The following is a 19,502-nucleotide window of genomic DNA, read 5'->3' on the forward strand; positions in this document are numbered from 1 at the left end:
GCGTTGAATTTTCTGTTAGTATAATATATAGTGATAAGAAAAAGTTTAAGGGACAAATAATTTTATTAAAATTTGATTAGTATTTAATAAAAAATAATTATATTATATTAAATATAATTTTATACTATTAAAAATATTAACAATAACTAATTAATGAATAGAAATTACAAAATTTGACTCTCAGGTAGCGTTTGTTTTCGGAGACAGGACACGGAGACATGGACAGCACATTCTTAAAAAGCGTTTGGAAGCAAAGACATGGACACTGAACATATTGTCTCCGGGACAGTTTTTTATACTTTTGTGTCCACTCTTTTACGAAGGACAATGATGGACACGGGATTTGGAAGAGGGACACGAACTGTTTTTATGAATTTTTTTCTTTTTTGTCCATAGTGCTATTTTTTATTATTCCACTGTTACCCCTTCTTATTTTTCCTATTTTGCGTTATTCTCAGAAAGTATTTTTTTTACTCCATGCTCTTTTTTTATCTCTACGTTCTTTTTCTTTCTCTTTTTTTCTCAGGTACTCTCTCCTTTTTATAAAAATTTTTATTGGACTGGATAATTTTTTTTTTTCTTATCATTCTTGCTTCAACATCATTTTAACTTTATATTATATTATTTGATTTGTAATAAAAATAATAACAAAAATAATTAGTCTGGAGACTTTTAAAAGATAAATATTATAAAGGTAAAATTGATATTTTAAAATGCTAAAAAAAATGTATAAATTGTAATTGATTTTATATAATTTAAAGAAAAATTAATTTTTTGAAAAGAAAAATAAAATTTTAGATAAAAAAATTTAATTTCCTAAATAAAAATATTTTTATGTGGAAAAATTAATTTTTTTTCCATTTAAAAATGATTTTTTATTAAAATTTTTTAAAGCTTCAAATATTTTTTTCAAGTTCCTACTGTCTGTACTCCTACGTACTCTCATTATTTATTAAATTAGTTTATACTAAAAAATTTGGAATCACATGACTATTTTAGTCATTTTATATAATATTTTAGTCTTGTCCATATGTATCCAAACATAATACTGGACATTACATTAGTGTTCTATCCATCTTATTCAAACACGATACACAAAACATAATTTTTAATATCTCTGTCCTATTGTCTTTGTCTCAGTGTCGTGTTCTGTCGTGTCTCTACAAACAAACGCTACCTCGATGACAATTGTCTTAGGCGAATACTCCCTCTCTCACAACCCTCATCGGCACTCAACCCCTTTACTCGTCGCAGCCCTCACCTAACTGTAACCGTCACACGTCGCCACTCTCACCGTGGCTTAGCAACCCATCACAGCCCTCACCTCACTGGCGCTCACTCCCCCTCTCGTAACCCTCTGGGTCGCCATCGTTGATTACCTCAATCTCGTGCCTCCTCTGCTCGTCGGTGAACAAGACAGTAGTCCAATAGCACTGAATAGAGATGGTATGTATGGATTTTTGATCTGGTTTTGTTCATTTTTGGAGGGGGGAGGATTGGGCGTTCTGAACTCAGGGATTTAGTTATTCTGCATTTTCATTAGGGTTTGGGTTTTTGAATGCAGCGGCTGTGAAGGAGCTTTATGATCAACACATTGATTCCTACAAAGAGAAGAGATTAAAGAGACAGCGTCGTTTCGCTGTCCGCCTTGACATAACACCACCGCTTCGTCTTGGCCCTCGATTTTGCACCTCTTTTTCTTTGTTTTCGAAACTCGGAATCTTCATTACCATCGCTAATGGCACCAAAACCAACCAAGGCTGAGAAGAAGATCGCTTACGAAGTTAAGCTCTGCAAGCTTCTCGAGGAGTACACTTAGATCCTTGTTGTCCGTGCTGTTAATGTTGGATCTAACCAGCTCTAGAACATTCGAAGGGGTCTTCGTGGTGATTCCATTGTTCTTATGGGGAAGAACCCCATGATGAAGCGTTCTGTTAGGATGCACACTAAGAATTAATGATGTGACTGTTATTTAGTCAGCGAGGAGGTTGCTAAGTACAAGGTGGTTTAACTGTTCTTTACTTCTTATATTTGTGTTGTATAGTTAGTTATTGGTGGATGTTACAATACTCCCATAATCATTTAATTAATGATTGTTAGGTTCTGTCTGGTTTTGACTGCTAGAATAAGTTCTGTCTTGAATGCGATTTGCAATGCTTATAGAAAAAAGATACTCAGTATCTCTCTTATGGTTTCTTATGTTTCATTGCCATCTTTTATCCGGAATTAACCGTCAAACATTTCAACTTTGTTTTGATGTTTGTACATGTACATAAAGATTTACTAATGTTACTTGCATCTTTTTAAGCTTGTTGATTTTATTTATGTAGTAGTCTTATAGGAATCAAGGTTTTGATCTTTGATGTTGGAGTTTGGAAAACGATCAATGCCCCCTAATGCTTGGTTATGCTCAATGATTGAAAATTGTAAACACCAACAAGATATAAGACTCCTATTCGACATTTTGGAGAACCTTCGCAGCTTTGTTGGTGTTTACTCTTGTCCACTTTAATCCCTTTCTGTTGCAAATTTGATTAATCAAAATTGTTATGGTTTTGATTTTCAATCTATTTTGCAAGTACAGGCTATCAAATCTCCGAATTCATGACAATTTTAACAGCAATCCCTGTCAAGAAGTTACTAAAGCATGTGTTAAAGCATGTCCCTTGATTTTAGTATAGATACATCATATGTGCCTAAACTTTGGATCTTATACTCCGTCTTCTTTTTAGTTGAAGTTTATGGCATGAATTATTGGGTTTATTTGATAATCTAGTGTCATTTATTTACTACAGATGCATGCTAAGAATCACAGTGGTACTAAATTGCTGCTAGAAGTAAAGAAACTTCTGAAGAAGAATGATTTACCATTGGAACTAGGCACAACAGATATTGTTTTTCAGGTTAAGGTTTCTTATGCTGCTTCCATCCTTTTCTATACCATTCCATTCTTGTATTACTTTCTATATAAATGGGCTCGCCTTGCTAGTCATTTTCTGTTTAGCTATTAAAGTTACGGTAAAGCACTTATTCTCTTGCACTCCTAATTATTTGCTAACCAAGGTTCTGAAAACCGGACTGGTCATCGAACCGCTTTGATCACTGGTTCACTAGTCCAACCGGTTCATCCGTGATTCAACCGAAAAAATTGTTTATAATAAAATAATAAATAAATAAAATACAATTTACCCTAAAATATAATTACAGCCATCAATAAACATGCAGACAAAGTCTAGACAAATAAAAGAAATATATTCCAACAGAAGTTTTGTTCATATTTATGCCTGAATCTCTGTAGAAATATTACATAACCTATATACTCCTTCAGTTGTGGACTTGTGGCCACCTACACAGATAAAAACAGCTAATAATGTTATATATACTGAAAAGAAAAAAAATATTAATACTCCATCTTGAAAGTGGCCTAACTAAAAATAAAGAGTACAAAAACACCTCGTTTAAAGATAAGACTTCATAAACCATTTAAGATATGATGATATATACTACAAAGTGAAATTACGCCAATAGACATGTTCAAAATGATTAAGCATTTAATATAAATTTATTACAACTAAATCTATAAGGAACTTAAAGAAAGATAACAAATTTGTACAAGAAGATCCTTACTAAACTGAATGTCCGAGAATTAACAAGTAAATGATCCCAAAACTACCCCCAAGATGAACTATCGACACCTATTGCAGCCTAAAATCACAATTCAGTTCAAAAAAGATCCAATTACAAGAAATACACACTTTAAACAGGTAACCAACAAATCTACACCAAAAATCCAAACGAGTAATTTGAACTTTATAGGATCGGATAAGATCTAATTATCTCAAATCAAACTATAGACAAAACAAATACAAGGTTTTGACTCAAAACCAGAATTTATAACCGAAAAAATACTATCAAAGAAAATATATGGAAGCAACATATAGCGTTTGATTTGATTTCTATTTTAGCATTCAACAACAAACATTACAAAATAGCAACAAGTAATCCCTAATGATACTAAACCTGAAATCAATAAAGCTAACAGAGTATAATCCCTAATTACAAAACAAGTAATCCTTAATGACACTAAACTTGAAATCAATAAAGCTAACAGAGCATAATCCCTAATTACAAAACAGCAACAAACATTAGTACATAAACATTCCAAAAACAGTGATGACACTAAACCTGCACCTAGCAATTACAAAACAACAACAAACATTACAAAAAAAATTGAACAAAAATTTCAGAAATTAAAAAGAACAAGAAGAACCAAGCATTTAGAAATTAAACAGAGCCATCACTCATCACTAACCAGAGCAAAATTAAAAGGAAGAAGCGGATGCCAAGCAAAATTAAACAGAGCCATCACTCATCACTCATCAGTCATCAGTAACCACTAACCAAAGTAAAATTAAAAGGAAGAAGCAGATGCGAAGCAAAATTAAACAGAGCCATCAGTAACCAGAAGCAAAATTAAACAGAGCCATCTCTATCCTTCGAAGGAGACACGGACGGCAACCGGTGAGACGACGGCGATAGGCGAGGCAATTGCAAGTGGCGACCCAACGACGAGCTGCTCCAAGCCACGAACAGAGAAGTCAGGGAGGATGGGGACGATGTGCTAATTTCGGACAGGGGGAAGAGGAAGAAGCTGAGGCGCTGAGAACCTAGGGACGGCGGCGGCAAGGAACCTAGGGATAGGGTTCTCTTTGCTTTGCTTCAGAAGGGTCCAATGGGGTGCACGAATGATTCTTGATTCGGGGAAGGGGGTGTTTCATGAATGGTTTTGGTTTTTTTTTTTTTAAATCACAAAACGGCGTTGTTTTCTTAGAACTGGCCGGTTACTGGCCGGTTCAACAGTTTTTAAACGGTTCTCTCTCCAACAGTTATTAACAGTGGACTGGATGCTTTTATGGCCGATTTCCAATTGGACCGGTTCGACCCGCTGGTCCGGTCCGATTTTCAGAACCATGTTGCTAACTTGAGAATACTTGCTAATTTTCCCATTCTGGTTCCAACTTTCATTAAGGTATAAATTTCTTTCTTTTCATTTTCTCTGCACTTTTATCACATACATCAGCCATGAATGGAGTAGTGCCCTTCTTTATACATAAGTTATTTAAATATCAATTCATTTCTTGGATGCTCTTTAATTTCAAATAATTGATCCATTCTCTTTAAATATATTGGAATAGTGAATGTGAATATTACTTCTCATTGGGTTCAAATTAGTACGGTACAAATTAGTAAAATTAGTATTGTCTGATTCTCGTTGTAGTAATAAGACAAAAATATGAGACTTAACATGTACTACATGTGTAAGACCCGAACTTTTAAAGGTATGTTATGAACCAGTTTTGATCTATTTTATTCGGTCAAGGCCCTGCTTTCAGAAATTATTTTATTAAATGTAATTAAATCAAGTTTTGATAAATTGAATTTGAATTAAATAGAATTTTTATCTAATTTTATAATAATTGGGTATTTTTCATAATTGAAAAATTATAGTTTTAGTAATTGAAAAGTAATATGAAGTTTATGATATTGTGATATTGAATCTAATTTTTATGAATAAAACAAAACAAAATTAAGTAGAGTATTTCTAACCAATAGGACTTCTTTTCCACGGAGTCTCTTGACACTAACGTCATCAATTCTGACCAGAATAATTTGAAACATCAGATTCTCTCTCAGTTGAACCGATTTTGGCTCTAGCACATGGGTTACATGAAAAGTGTACTTTCGAAGTTGTGAAATGTGAAATATATCGTGCAGATTTGAGAGGAGCAGCGGTAAAGCTATCTGCTACGCTGCTGGCCCAATCCTCTTTAGATTTGAAACAGACCAATGTAACGAGGGTTTAACTTCTTTGTCTTTATAGCTCTACCTACTCCCGTAGTCGAAGTAACCTTTAAGAATACATGATTACCCTCTTCAAACTCCAAAGGCCTCTGTCTTTTATCAGCATAACTTTTCTGGCAACTTTGAGCATGAAGAATTCTATCTCGAAACTTGATTTGTTCTGTGGTCTCTGCCACTAATTCGAAACTTAACAAACTTGATTTTTCGATTTTATACCAACACAACGGAGACTGACACTTCTTCTCGTACAAAGCTTCATATTGAGCAATTCTAATGCCTGCATTAAAACTGTTATTGTATGCAAATTCCACTAAAGGCATATAACGATTCCAACTAGCCGGTTGATCCAACACACATTTCTTAGTATATCCTCCAAAGTTTGGATTGTTCTTTCCGACTAATCATTAGTTTGAGGATGGTGCGCTGTACTCAAACACAGTTGCGTTCCAAACGCCTTTTGAAAGGCTATCCAAAATCTTGAAGTAAACCGAAATCGTATGCATTAAAGTTGGTCATGAAATCGGGGGGTTCAAACACAATTGCGACAACTAAAGAGACAAGAAATTAAAGGAGCAACTAACGACTAAATTGCAAAAGAGTAAAGTCAATGAGCAAGTAAGCAATTAATTAAGCAAGCATGAGACTAAGATGACCACAATTAAAAGATAACTACATTAGCAAACAATTAAATTGAACTAGGAACGATCAAAGAAATGAGTTAATAAAAGAGATAACAATCAATTGATTAAAGGATATTGGCTAGGGATTGAGAGTGTTAAGATTTTCTATCCTTGTTATATACTACAACTATGACAATTGGGATGAGTTAATCTCTCTTAGTCTACCCCTAAACATTAAGGAAAGTCAAGTAGGAATAATTGGTGTTAATCTACAAATCCTATCCAACTTACTAATTAAACTTAGTAAAAGGCTAGCGTTAGTGGAAATACGATCAACTAACCACCCAAAATGATCAATTTATGTTGGACATCAATGAATCAATGTTGCCTAGTTCTGTAATCCCCACGCCAAGAGATAAAAATCTACTCCAAAATTAAAGTAAGTATTTCATCAAATACTTGGTGGGTGTAGAAATAAAGCATGGCAAATTACAAAAATTAATGAAAACTATAACTAAACAATGCAAGTAATCAATGCTAACAACTCAAACAACCATATAGAAAACTCAATATCAAATTCATGAATGAAAATTCAAGAATTCACAAGTCCATGAACTAAAAAAAATAACTTTAACTACAAAAAAATCAAAGTAAAGTATAGTGTTAAGAACAAGAAAATTAAGAGCAATTTACAATTAAAACAAGCTAGAATCCAAAATTAAGGCATAAATTGAGTAAAACTTAGAAAAACCTAGAGAGAAGTTGGAGTTTTTCTTCCTATAAAAACTATGAACAAAAACCTAACCAAAATATAAAAATGTGATTATGAGAGTTTGTGTTGTTCTCCCCCAAGAGTGGTATCCAATATGGCTTTCAGGCATCAGAATTGGGCCAAAAAGGCCTCCAATTTGCGAGTCACGTGTCTTTTAAAATGAGACATGCGTCCATATGTGTGCGTATGATGAGTGTAGAATGTGGGATGGGGTAAATTGTAAATTTAAGTTAGAAAGGGGGTGAATGCTATAAAAGAGGTTTTCCATAGCTAGTTTAGGGGGTTACACACTACAATTCACTTCTACTTCTCTTATTTCTCTTTTTGTAATTCCTAGAGCAATGACCCACTAATTCTCTCTCGTTGAGGAGAAGAACTCTGTTAATTCTCTCTCGTTGAGGAGAAGAACTCTGTTAAGTTCTAATAGAATGCACTTTTTGATTCTCTAATTTCAATTCATGTATTATTGTTTCTAAGAGAGATTTTCGTTGTGAATTCTAAATGATTCAAATGCATTGGAAGGTGGTTTGAATTTGGGTTGATTTTGTGATTCACTGAAAGGTTGATTTATGAAACTAAGCTTGAAAATCTTCTCTCTCAATTCTCTTTGATTCTCAATTTTGCTTTGATATGTGACATTTAATAAACTATATTCAAGATCTAGAGAATTGTGATACACTAAATCTGAGACCAATCTTCACCTCTTCTCATGAGCAATTGATTAAGAAATTGGCAATTGATCAAGTCACGTGAAATTGAATCACCAAAAAATTGGGATTCAATTACTTATGATTTGTTAGAGAACAATAATTGCATGTTGAGATCTAACATTTCAGAGGAATTAACATCTCTAATCCTCTAGTTTTTGTCATTATAGCATTCTACTCCTATTATGTTCATTATAGAATTCAAGCTTGAAAATTATATTATAGCATGTTGTGATATTCATAATTTTCCTGTACATTTGATTTTGACATTTGCAGCAGCTTCATATAACTTCATGTGATCCTATTTACTTCCTCTTCGTTGTGAACTTTATATAACTTCTAATTGATAATTATGATATATAATGTAATTTTCTATCACAAAGTTATGTGAAAGATACATCAGGGTTGATATAGATATTTGTTATATATGAGTTTGTGGTGGTTTTTTAAAACTTGTCTTACTTTTTCTTATCTTGAATATAGAGGGTTGTGCCTCTGAAAGCAAGAGATTGAAAGGTGTTCCGAGAGTTATCTGAAACTGTAGGTCGATCTCGGTCGAGATCTTCTGTGCTGATTGGAGATGACGTGTCCGGTGTGTAAGTGGTGGCCGGAGCTGTCACATCCGACTTGTTGGGCTGCCAATGTGCTCCAATATATTTATAGAAGTGTGGAGTGACCTTTTTAGATAAGATAAGTTAGTTATCTTATCTTTATCTTATCTTCAAGTGAGGTCATCTTATTTTCAAAGGAACTGTCTTTCTCTCTGTAGGCTTTGGGCTGCCTTAGGATTTGGGGCGTGGTCTTCCGTTTGGGCCTTTTTTGGACTTTCCTGGTGATTTGACCGAACTCTTTGAGAAGAGGTCGAATTGTCCTGACCTGAAGAGGTCGGTCGATTTGTCAGTAGAGCATTCCGGGTCGGACAGCTTGACTCAGGGTATGAACAATGCTCTTGCTCGAGCTCGGTCTTCTGTTTTAAGGTCGAGTCTTCAGTTTTAGGACTTCGATCCTCTTATGGTGAAGCCGAACTCGAGCATTTTGTCGATTTCTTCTTTGTAAGGGTTCTCCTTTTTGAATATGGAACATTTTTCTTTTGCTTCTTCTTAAAAGCGCACGTTTTTGCATTTAGCGCTCGTAGCCTTGGGAATGTGCGAGGGTTTAATTCCCTTATTAATTGGTTTTTAATTGCCCCGTTTCTCTCAGCCTCTTTGTTTTTGAATTTCATGCTTAAAAAATGGTTTCTCTTCTCTGTAACTTTCCTTTTCTTTCTCTCTTTTTGTTTTATAAAGTTTGCAGTTTTCGCATTTTCTCCTGCGACGTTGCTTGGCAATTATCAGTACTTTTCCTTATTGTGAAAGGGCGACTCTTGATTTCATCTTCTACCTTTAACTTTGTCGAAGCTTTCTGCTTTTTTCAGGTTGGTTCTTCTTTTTGCTTTTTTACTTCCTTCGTTGCTTTGCATCTGGTTTTAGGTAAAGTTTGATTTTGCATATTGTCACTGAGGCCTTTGCTTTCCTGGAAAGATTGTTCCTTTGATGTCTTTTCGCCATGTTGGTAACTGTGATGACTTTGGGTATGAATAGTAACTTTGTTGACGAACCTTTGTAGAAAATAACGATTTTCTGATGGCTCGTTTTGATTGTGTCATTTGCCTGTGGAGGGGGGGTTATTTCTCTAAAAAAGGTGGCGTCTTTAATGACTTCTTCTTGCTACGTTTTGCTGCTTGGTAGTTCCGTTTGCTGATAAGCTAAGACTGTGAATTTGGAAAGTAGTTATTTTGATGACTCTTTTTGATTTGTAGCTTTTTTGGGATAATGTTTTTCTTTTCTTCTCGGGATGTCGTTTTTTGAGAGAGGGCTTTTCTTTGTCTTTGCTGAGAGTTTTGTTGGAATGTTAGTCTTGTAGGTTTTCCTAAGTCCTTGTCCTGTTAACTACCCCTAAAGGATGCCCCTGGATTTTTTTGGTGTGGGTCCTAGGGTTTCCTTTTGTTGTTTGTACTGCGCTGGATTATGTTGTCCGAATTGTTTTGATTTCGTCCGAGATGTTTTTACCTTTTTAGTAATCCAATCTTCTTTTCTTGTTTGTAGGACTAGTTGACCATGTCTTCTCGCAAAAATATTGTCGAGGCGTCTTTTAAGGTTTCTGAGGGGATGTCCGATTGGCTGGACTCTCTTGTGTTGCTGTGTTTTTCTTTAGCCAATTTTGAATTTTGTGTAGCGTTTAGAAGACATCACCGTATTTGTAGCAGTGAAGATCAGGAGAGCAATTATGAGTTAGTGGCACTTGATTCTGATGATAGAATTTGCTTTCTTGTCCCGACTCAGGGTGGCGTCCCTTTTTCTATGCCTATGACTTCTTTTCAGCCAAATGAACATCACCTTTCCTTTTACTTCTTTTGAAACTGATCTGTTATGGTCTTGTAACGTTATGGTCTTGTAACGTAACTCCCTCGCAGCTTCATCCAAATTCTTGGGGCTTCATCAAGATTTTTCAGCTGGTTTGTCAAGAATTTGCTGTTATACCTTCTCAAACTTTCTTTTTGTATATTTTCGTGTTGACCAAGCCTGGGACTACCAAGAAGAAGGTTTTTTGGATTTCTTTTAGGTCTGCCCAGGGGCATAAGGTTTTTTCCATGTATGACGAGTCTTTTCGGAATTTTAAGAATTACTTCTTTAAGGTCCGGGCTGTTGAAGAAGCCCGGCCTTTCTTTCTGGACGAAAATAACAAACTCCGCTCTTCTTTAGAGTGGCAGAGAAACGTAGTGGTATCCCGGTATACTTGGGAGATGTTGGACGAGGTCGAGCTGGCCTTTGTGAATGTCTTGGAGGATATTTGGGGAGAACCTTCTCATCTGGATACTAAAAAATCTTTAGGGAACCCATCCCTTGTTCGAACTGCTTTGGGTATTACTTGATACATTTTGTTTCTTGTTTTTACTTTGCTTTCTCCTTCTTTCTTGGTTTGTAAAACTGTTGGTTATCATTTTTCAGAGATGGCCAAGAATAATGACGCGATGAAGGCCCTCAAAAAGGCGAGAAAGGCTACTGTAGCTCAGAACATCTCGACCCGAGCGGATTGGGAAGGGTCCTCTCAGGTCTTGTTGAAGCTGTCTGTGCCGAGCTCTCCTATTCCGAGGAGAATGATCCCTACTCCTCGAGTTCGTTTAGTGGATCCTCCACAGTCTTCTACTGCTGCTGTGGCTTTTTCTACGGCCGTTCCTCCTTCCAAAAGACCTCGGACCGTTGAACCCTTCAATCTGGATGCGCCTGATTTTGGCCCTATTGGATTCGTCGACCAGCAGATCGGTCCTTATGGTACCCTTTCTATGGATGATGTTTCTCTCCTTCATCACTTAGATTTTATAATTAGGAGTAGCATCAAGATGGCACATATGGGAGCTGTCCTGTACCGAACTGCCCAAAATCTTCTCCTTCATGCTACCAAGGCCTCTATAGAGGAGGCTAAGCGGGAGTTTGACAGAATGAAGGGTTTGAAGGAGGAGCTCCAAGTGAAAGTGACCAAGCTGGAGAAGGAGTTGGAAAGTGAAAAGGCTAGTTTCGTTGTCTTGGCGGCTTCTGTGCAGTTGGCTGAAGACACGACGTTGAGGTACAATGATAGCTATGTCACAACCTACAGGGAAGTGATGCGTCTCAGGGGGGAGCTGGAGTCGGCCCGGGTTGATTATGCCGATCTCCAGGGTCACCTTGTGGGCAGCGTAACTGCTACTTATGAGAACCTGAAGGAGCAGGTTCGGGTTCTTGCTCCCGAGGTCGACCTTACTCTCTTCAGCCTAGACAATGTTGTGAATGATGGCAAGATTGTCCCTGACGAAGATGATGATGTTGAACCTCCATCTGTGCCTGCTACCAAAGCCCCTCTGGTGCCAACTTCTTCAGTTCCTGAAGTCGGTCATTCCGAGTTGGAACCTGATTGTCAAATCTTGAACTGAGATGATGGAACAGTGGACACTGTGCCTCTTCAGACTCGCCCTCTCTCACCCCCTGTTGATGCTGCCGAGAAGCCTTTGCATCCTTAATGAATTTTTTGGATGTTTGTGTGGACAGCCTGGCTTGTGGGCTTTTTGAACTCTTTATATTTTGTAAATGGTGGTACTGACTTTTGCTACATTCCTAGTTGCTTATTTAGCAACTTTTATCTTGAAAAACAAAGTAATTTCCAAGCTCTTGGGGTTTGTTTTGATAGCCTTTTGAGTTTGCTATTATTATAATTTGTGTTTTTCGTAACATATCTGTCTGCACTCATTTTGGTACCTTTCTAGGTTTTGGGAGTGTTGGAACTTTCGTTGTCTGACCTCTTTGGATTGGCTTGATTCCTTCGAGCCTTTGCCTGATGTTATTTCAGTAATTTGTTTTGTTTGGACATTGTTCAGGTCTCTTAAGATTTTTGAGTGGTGGATTTCGTCATGTTGGTTTTGTCCAGGTCGTTGTTAGTAATCCTCTTTTTTGGACCTTTGTTTAGGTCTCTTTCAGGGATTACTTTTGTAACCTTGTGTTTTGGGCTGACTTCATCATGTCGGGCCCTTCTAAGTTATTTTTGTAATCCTCTTTTTTGGACCTTGTTCCGGTCTTTTTTAAGGATTACTTTTATAACTTTGTGTCTTGGGCTGACTTCATCATGTCGGGTTCTTCTAAGTTATTTTTGTAATCCTCTTTGTTGGACTTTGTTCTGGTCTCTTTCAGGGATTACTTTTATAACTTTGTGTCTTGGGCCGACTTTATCATGTTGAACCCTTCTAAGTTATAGTAATCCTCTTTTATAGGGCTGACCAGACCTCTTTTCAGGGATTTACTTATAATTTTGGTTATTGCGACTGGTCTGACTTTTTTACGTCGGCCAGTCTTTAAGTTATTTTTTAGCAATCCATTTTATTAAGACATCGTCAGGTCCTTTCTATGGATCACTTTCGATAACTTCTTGCATTATTCTGTTTTCATCTTTGCCGATTTTGTAGAAATTGGATTTAATCCTCGTTTGGTCGACCTTTTAATGAATTTGGTTTTCATCTCTGTTGGTCTTTATCGTGATTGTGTAGTGAATTTGATTTTCACTTTCTGCCGATCTGTAGCTTTATAATCGGACGATGAATGGTTCATATTAATGCGGCTTGAGGATTTGTAGAAGATCTAAACAGATTTTATTCAAAAGAAAATGCAAATATATACATGCGGGAGTTTTATCCTCTAAGTCGGGTGATTTGTAGGTCTTGGCTTGGCGCCTCATTAAAAAACCTTTTTCAGGAAAAAGAATGCGCCTTACCCTAAAATCCTTTATCATCCCTAACTGTAGTACCTTCTTAAGTTGCAGGGGTGCCATGACCTAGGAAGCTTTCGCCCATCGAGTTCGGACAGTCTGTAGTAGCTTTTTCGTAGTACTTCTATGACTCAGTAGCCTCCTTTCCAGTTTGCTGCCAACTTTTCTTCTCCAAGTCGGGTTGTTCCGATATCATTTCGGATTAGGATGAGGTCGTTCTCACCAAAAATTCGCTATACTACCTTTTGATTGTATCTCGAAGCCATTCGACGTTTTAATGCTTCTTCCCTAATCCGAGCTCTTTCTTGAACTTCCAGAAGTAGGTCGAATTCTTCCCTTTGAAGTTGGAAGTTGGCTTCTTCACTATAGTGGATCACTCTAGGCGACCCTTCTTCAATCTCTACTGGGATCATTGCCTCTATTTTGTACGCTAATCGAAAGGGTGATTCCTTTGTGGTGGAATGTGACGTCGTTCGATATGCCCATAGGACTTGTGGGAGCTCCTCAGTTCAGGCTCCCTTTGCGTCCTGTAATCTCCATTTCAGCCCAGCCAATATGACTTTGTTGGCAGCTTCGGCTTGTCCATTGGCTTGGGGATGTTCTATGGAAGTGAATTGTTGTTTTATGCTCAAGTCGGCCACCAACTTTCTGAAGTTTGCATATGTGAATTGGGTACCATTGTCTGTGGTAATGGAGTATGGAACCCTGAACCTTGTGACAATGTTCCTAAATAGAAATTTTTGACTTCTTTGAGTAGTGGCATTAGTTAGGGGTTCTGCCTCGATCCACTTTGTGAAATAATCTACTCCTACTATGAGGAATTTAACTTATCCCGATTCCTGAGGGAAGGGTCCAAGAAGGTCGAGTTCTCATTTTGCGAATGGCCAAGGTGATGTCACGCTGATGAGTTCTTCTGGCGGGGCGATGTGAAAGTTGGCATGTTTCTGACATGGTGGACATGTCTTTACGAACTATGTGGCTTCCTTTTGTAGAGTTGGCTAATAAAATCCTGTCCAGAGTACTTTTTTGGTAAGTGCTTGCGCTCCGAGATGATTGCCACAAATACCACTGTGTATTTCTTCTAGAACTTCCTTTGTGTTGGAAGTCGGCACACATTTTAACAATGGTATTGAAATCCCTCTTTTGTATAGAGTGTTGTTTATGATAGTGTAGTATGGTGCTTCCTGTTTTAACCTCTTTTGCCTCATTTTCTTCTGTGGGGAGTGTTTATGTTTTGAGGTAATTAATTATGGGAGTCATCCATTCTTGATCTTGACCTGTTATGGCTAGGACTTTTTCTTCTTCCGAGATTGATGGGTTCTGCAGAATTTCTTGGATGAGCCTTCTATTGTTGTCCACTGGTTTGGTGCTGGCTAGTTTTGAGAGTGCGTTAGTTCGGGCATTCTGTTCTCGGGATATGTGACGGGCCTCATATTCTCCGAGTTGTCTGAGCTGTTCCTTGGTTTTGTCCAAGTACTTTTTCATGGTGGGATCTTTGGCTTGGTAGCTTCCTACTATTTGTGAAGTGACTACTTGTGAGTCGCTGAAGATCATAAGCTTTTGAGCTCCAACCTCCCTAGCCAACTTCAAACCAGCTAGTAGTGCCTCATATTCTGCTTGGTTGTTCGAGGTAGGGAACCCGAATTTGAGGGAGAGTTCGATTTAGGTTCCTTGGTCGCTTTCAATTATCACATCTGCGTCACTTCCAGTTTTATTTGAGGAACCGTCCATGTAGAGATTCCATTCTGTGGGGATTTTCGGTGTGTTTGTAAATTCTGCAATGAAGTCGGCCAGGTATTGTGATTTGATGGCTGTCCGAGTTTCGTATTGAAGATCGAATTCGGATAACTCGACTGCCCATTGCAAGATTTTGCCCACTAGGTCTGTTTTTTGTAAAATTCTTTTTATGGGCTGGTTGGTCCGAATCCTAATGGTGTGAGTTTGGAAGTATGGACGAAGTCGTCAAGATGTTAGTATGAGAACATAGGCAAATTTTTCTATTTTTTGGTAGTTCAGCTCGAATCCTTGTAATGCTTTACTAATGAAGTATACGGGTTGTTGCCCACTGTGGTCTTCTCGAACTAGTGCTGAGGCTACTGCCCGACTTCCTACCGCGAGGTACAACGTGAGTGGTTCTCCTTTCCGCGGTCGAGTTAGGATATGTGGTTGTCCCATGAATCTTTTGAAATCTTGGAAGGTTTGCTCGCACTCCGTTGTCCATTCAAACTTCTTTCCCTTCCTTAGAGTGGCGTAGAAGGGAAGAGTTCTTATTGCCGATCCGGCTAGAAATCTGGACAAGGCTGCCTACCTCTCGTTGAGTCGTTGTACCTCTTTGACACAAGTTGGACTCTTCATGTCGAGTATGGCCCAGCATTTATTCGGATTTGCCTCGATTCCTTTTTGTCTGAGCATAAAATCCAAGAATTTGCCAGCTTCTACTGCGAAGGTGCATTTTTCAAGATTGAGTCGCATGCCATGTCGTCTTATAATGTCGAATACTTGGGTCAGGTCGGAAAATAGCGTCGCTTCATTTTGTCTTTATTAACATGTCGTCCACGTAGACTTCCATGATTTTTCCGATGTGATCCGTAAAGGCCTTATTCATTAATCTCGGATAAGTAGCTCCCACGTTTTTAAGACCAAAAGGCATGACGATGTAGCAGTACTTTGCTTTTGGGGTTAAAAAAGAATTTTTTTCTTGGTCGGGTGGATACATTGAGATTTGATTGTATCCCGAGTATGCTCCATATATGAGAGGTATTTATATCCGGAGGAGGCATCTACCAGAGTGTCGATACTTGGGAGTGGATAAGGATCTTTTGGGCAGGTTTTGTTGAGATCAGTATAGTCGGTGCACATTCGCCACTTTCCGTTTGATTTTTTCACCATGACGACGTTAGCTAGCCATAGTGGGTATTTGACTTCTTATGAATCCTGCCTCCGGTAGAGCTTGTATCTGCTCTTCCACAGTTTGGGATCGTTTTGGTCCGAGCTTTCTACGCCTCTGTTGTACTGGCCGAGATCCTGGGTAGACTGATAGCTTGTGGCACATTAACTTGGGGTCTATGCCTGGCATGTCTATGGCCTTCCATGCAAAGAGGTTGACGTTATCTCGCAAGAACTGTATGAATGATTCTTTTATGTCTCCTTTTAGGATTGTACCGATATTAGTCGTTTGGTCCGGGGTGTCCCCGATCTTGACTTTCTCTACTTCACCTTCGGGTTGTGGGCGGAGTTCTTCCCGCCTCTACATTCCACCGAGTTCGATTGTGTGGAATTTTTCTCCTCTGCCTGAGGTTTAGGCTTTCATGGTAACAGCGGCGTGCCATCTTCTGGTCTGCTTTTATTGTAGCTATCCCTTTTACAGTTGGGAATTTCATGCATAGATGTGGAGTCGAGACTATTGCGCCGAGCTGATTCAATGTTGTCCAACCTATTAAGGCGTTGTAGGCTGAACTTACGTCGACCACGATATAATCTATCTTGAGTGTTCTTGACTGGTTTCCTTTTCTGAAGGTTGTGTGTAGCGAGGTGTATCCAAGTGGTTGAACCAGGGTGTCTCCCAGTCTGAACAGACTGTTCGGATATGCTCTAAGTTCTTTTTCTTCCAGGCCGAGCTTGTCGAAGGCAGTTTTGAACAAGATGTCGACGGAGTTTCCTTGGTCTATCAGTGTGCGGTGGAGATTTGCGTTTGCCAGTATAACAGTGATGACCATGGGATCGTCGTGTCCTGAGATGATACCGGATGCGTCTTCTTTGGTGAAAGTAATTGCGGGGATGTCGGGTGCTTCCTCTTTCTCCTCAACATGATATACTTCTTTAAGATATCTTTTGTGAGATGATTTGGAGATTTTTCTTCCCGCAAATTCGTCGTGTATCATGTGGACGTGTCTTTCTAGTGTACGAGGTGATCGCTCGGTTCGTCCGACATCTTTTTTCCTTCTTCTTTTTCTTTGCTCATCGTTCCGGGTGGCCAGATACCGATCTAATTTTCTTTCTCTTACTAGTTTTTCTATGACATTCTTTAAGTCAAAACATTCATTGGTGGAATATCCACGGATTCGATGATATTCACAATATTTTGTCCAATTTTATCCTCCTTTTTTGCCTTTGAGCGGTCGAGCTGGAGGTATTTTTTAGTGTGGCAAATCTCTCTGTAGACATCCACAAGGGACACCTGAAGAGGGGTGTAATTGTGGTATTTTTTGAATTTTTTTCCATGTCGATCTTCTTTCTTTTTGGACTCTTTATCTTTATCCCGGGAGGGATAGGTGAATCCGGATTTTGAGGTCTCTCCTAGTCGAGAGTTTTCCTCCATGATGATGTATTTCTCTGCTCATTCTTGCACTTCGTTTAGAGATGTGGGGTATTTTTTTGATATAGATTGGCTAAAAGGTCCCTCTCGCAAGCCATTGATGAGGCCCATAATGGCAGCCTCTGTTGGTAGGCTTTGTATGTCCAGGCACGTTTTGCTGAATCTTTCCAGGTAGTTGCGAAGATTTTCCTGTTCTCTATGCTTGATTCCTAATAGACTTGGGGCGTGCTTAGCCTTATCTTTTTGGATGGAGAATCTGGCCGAAAACTTCTTGGCTAAGTCGTCGAAACTCGAGATGGACCTAGGAGGTACATTGTCGAACCATCTAATTGCTGTCTTTGTTAAAGTAGTTGGAAAGGCTTTGCAGCGAACTGCATCTGAGGCGTCGGTGAGGTACATTCAACTTCTGAAATTGCTAAGATGATGGCCGGGATCTGTAGTGCCATCGTACAAAGTCATATCCGGGAGTTTAAAGTCCTTTGAGATTTTGGTCTTTATGATCTCTTTGGTGAATGGATCCTGGTCTTTGCGGGAGCTATCTTCCTGAGGGGATCGATTAGCTTTGGTCTTGAGATCGGCTTTGAGCTTTAGGAGTTTGTCCTCCAATTTCCGGCGTCGCCTTATTTCCTTTTATAGGTCTTTCTCAGCCTCTCGTTGACGTAGGGCTTCTTCTTCAAGTTGTTTTAAACGGTCTTGAAGCGCCTCCATGGCTCCTGCATTTGGAAAATTCTTTTTGTTGTTGAGGGGTATCCTTTGGTGTAGTGTCTGCGTTTTTGTCCGGCGTTCTATCCTCTAGATCTGAATTGTGGTTATTGTCATGGTCGTCCGCTATGGTGATGGGATGACTTCCATGTTCCCCGGTAACGGCGCCAATGTTCCAAGGGTTACCTAAAACTGTAGGTCGATCTCGGTCGAGATCTTCTATGCTGGTTAGAGATGACGTGTTCGGCGTGTAAGTGGTGGCCGGAGCTGTTGTGTCCAACTTGTTGGGCTGCCAATGCTGCTGATCCTTTGTCACCGGAGGGTGGTGGTACCTGCAAGGGACTCCGATACTTAAGTTAGCAAGGGGGTATTAAACAGGTTTTTAGTAGAATCAGAGTATGAGTATACCTGAGTGCTCCAGTGTATTTATAGAAGTGTGGAGTGACCTTTTTAGATAAGATAAATTAGTTATCTTATCTTTATCTTATCTTCAAGTGAGGTCATCTTATCTTCAAAGGAACCGCTTTTCTCTCTGTAGGCTTTGGGCTGCCTTAGGATTTGGGGCGTGGTCCTCTGTTTGGGCCCTTTTTGGGCTTTCCTGGTGATTTGACCGAGCTTTTTGAGAGGAGGTCGGATCGTCCTGACCTGAAGAAGTCGGTCGACTTGTCAGTAGAGCATGCTGGGTCGGATAGCTCGACCCAGGGTATGAACAAAAGGCTTAGGCATTGGTGCCCCCCGAAGGTCTTGATGTGTGGAAAACGATCCAACACAAAACTTACCGGCAAGTGTACCGGGTCGCATCAAGTAATAATAACTCACATGAGTGAGGTCGATCCTGATGACAAGTCATCATATACCCATTTTTCAAGCTAATTTCACTTGTTTTGTTAGCATTTATGCACTTTCTTGTATCCTAAGTAAGTGATTTGGAGTGAAAATGCATAACTTCTTTAAATCAAGCAACCACCATGAATTTAATGTTAATCCATGAGGTTTGAGCTAATTTTAATTGAATTTTAATTGATTTATAAGCCTCTTGAATTTAGTGATACTTGGAGTGGTTGTTTTGATTTATTGTAGGTGAAGAAAAGAAAAGAAAAGGAAAAGCGTGGCCTAAGAAGTGTAGCCCAAGGAAAGGAAAGTGTGGCAAAAGAGAGAAGAAGCGTGCCGCATGCAAAGGGGGAGGCAACATTGCCCTCCACAAGGGCAGACTGCCCTCTAGGAGGGCAACATAAGGTGACCAAGCAAGCATAGGC

At 38.8% G+C, this 19,502-nt stretch overlaps 1 protein-coding gene across 4 annotated transcripts in view; it reads left to right on the plus strand.

Moving 5' to 3' along the window:
- The first annotated feature begins 1,204 nt into the window (after positions 1-1,204).
- LOC107474373 (uncharacterized) overlaps positions 1,205-19,502 on the plus strand; it is a 31,642-nt gene continuing 13,344 nt past the window's right edge. Inside the window, exons 1-5 of one of the 4 annotated variants that reach the window (XM_052257084.1) lie at positions 1,205-1,446; positions 1,565-2,002; positions 2,796-2,903; positions 10,046-10,861; positions 10,949-12,229. In XM_052257084.1, coding sequence (XP_052113044.1) covers positions 10,591-10,861; positions 10,949-11,907 — 1,230 coding nt within the window. In that variant the 5' untranslated portion in view covers positions 1,205-1,446; positions 1,565-2,002; positions 2,796-2,903; positions 10,046-10,590 and the 3' untranslated portion in view covers positions 11,908-12,229. Of the gene's footprint in view, positions 1,447-1,564; positions 2,003-2,795; positions 2,904-8,444; positions 9,163-10,045; positions 10,862-10,948; positions 12,230-19,502 lie in introns of those variants that run through there. The other 3 variants (XR_008005844.1, XM_052257085.1, XR_008005843.1) reach the window with 3 other exon arrangements.

The sequence above is a fragment of the Arachis duranensis genome, chromosome 2 (assembly GCF_000817695.3).
Source record: "Arachis duranensis cultivar V14167 chromosome 2, aradu.V14167.gnm2.J7QH, whole genome shotgun sequence".
Lineage (NCBI taxonomy): Eukaryota > Viridiplantae > Streptophyta > Magnoliopsida > Fabales > Fabaceae > Arachis > Arachis duranensis.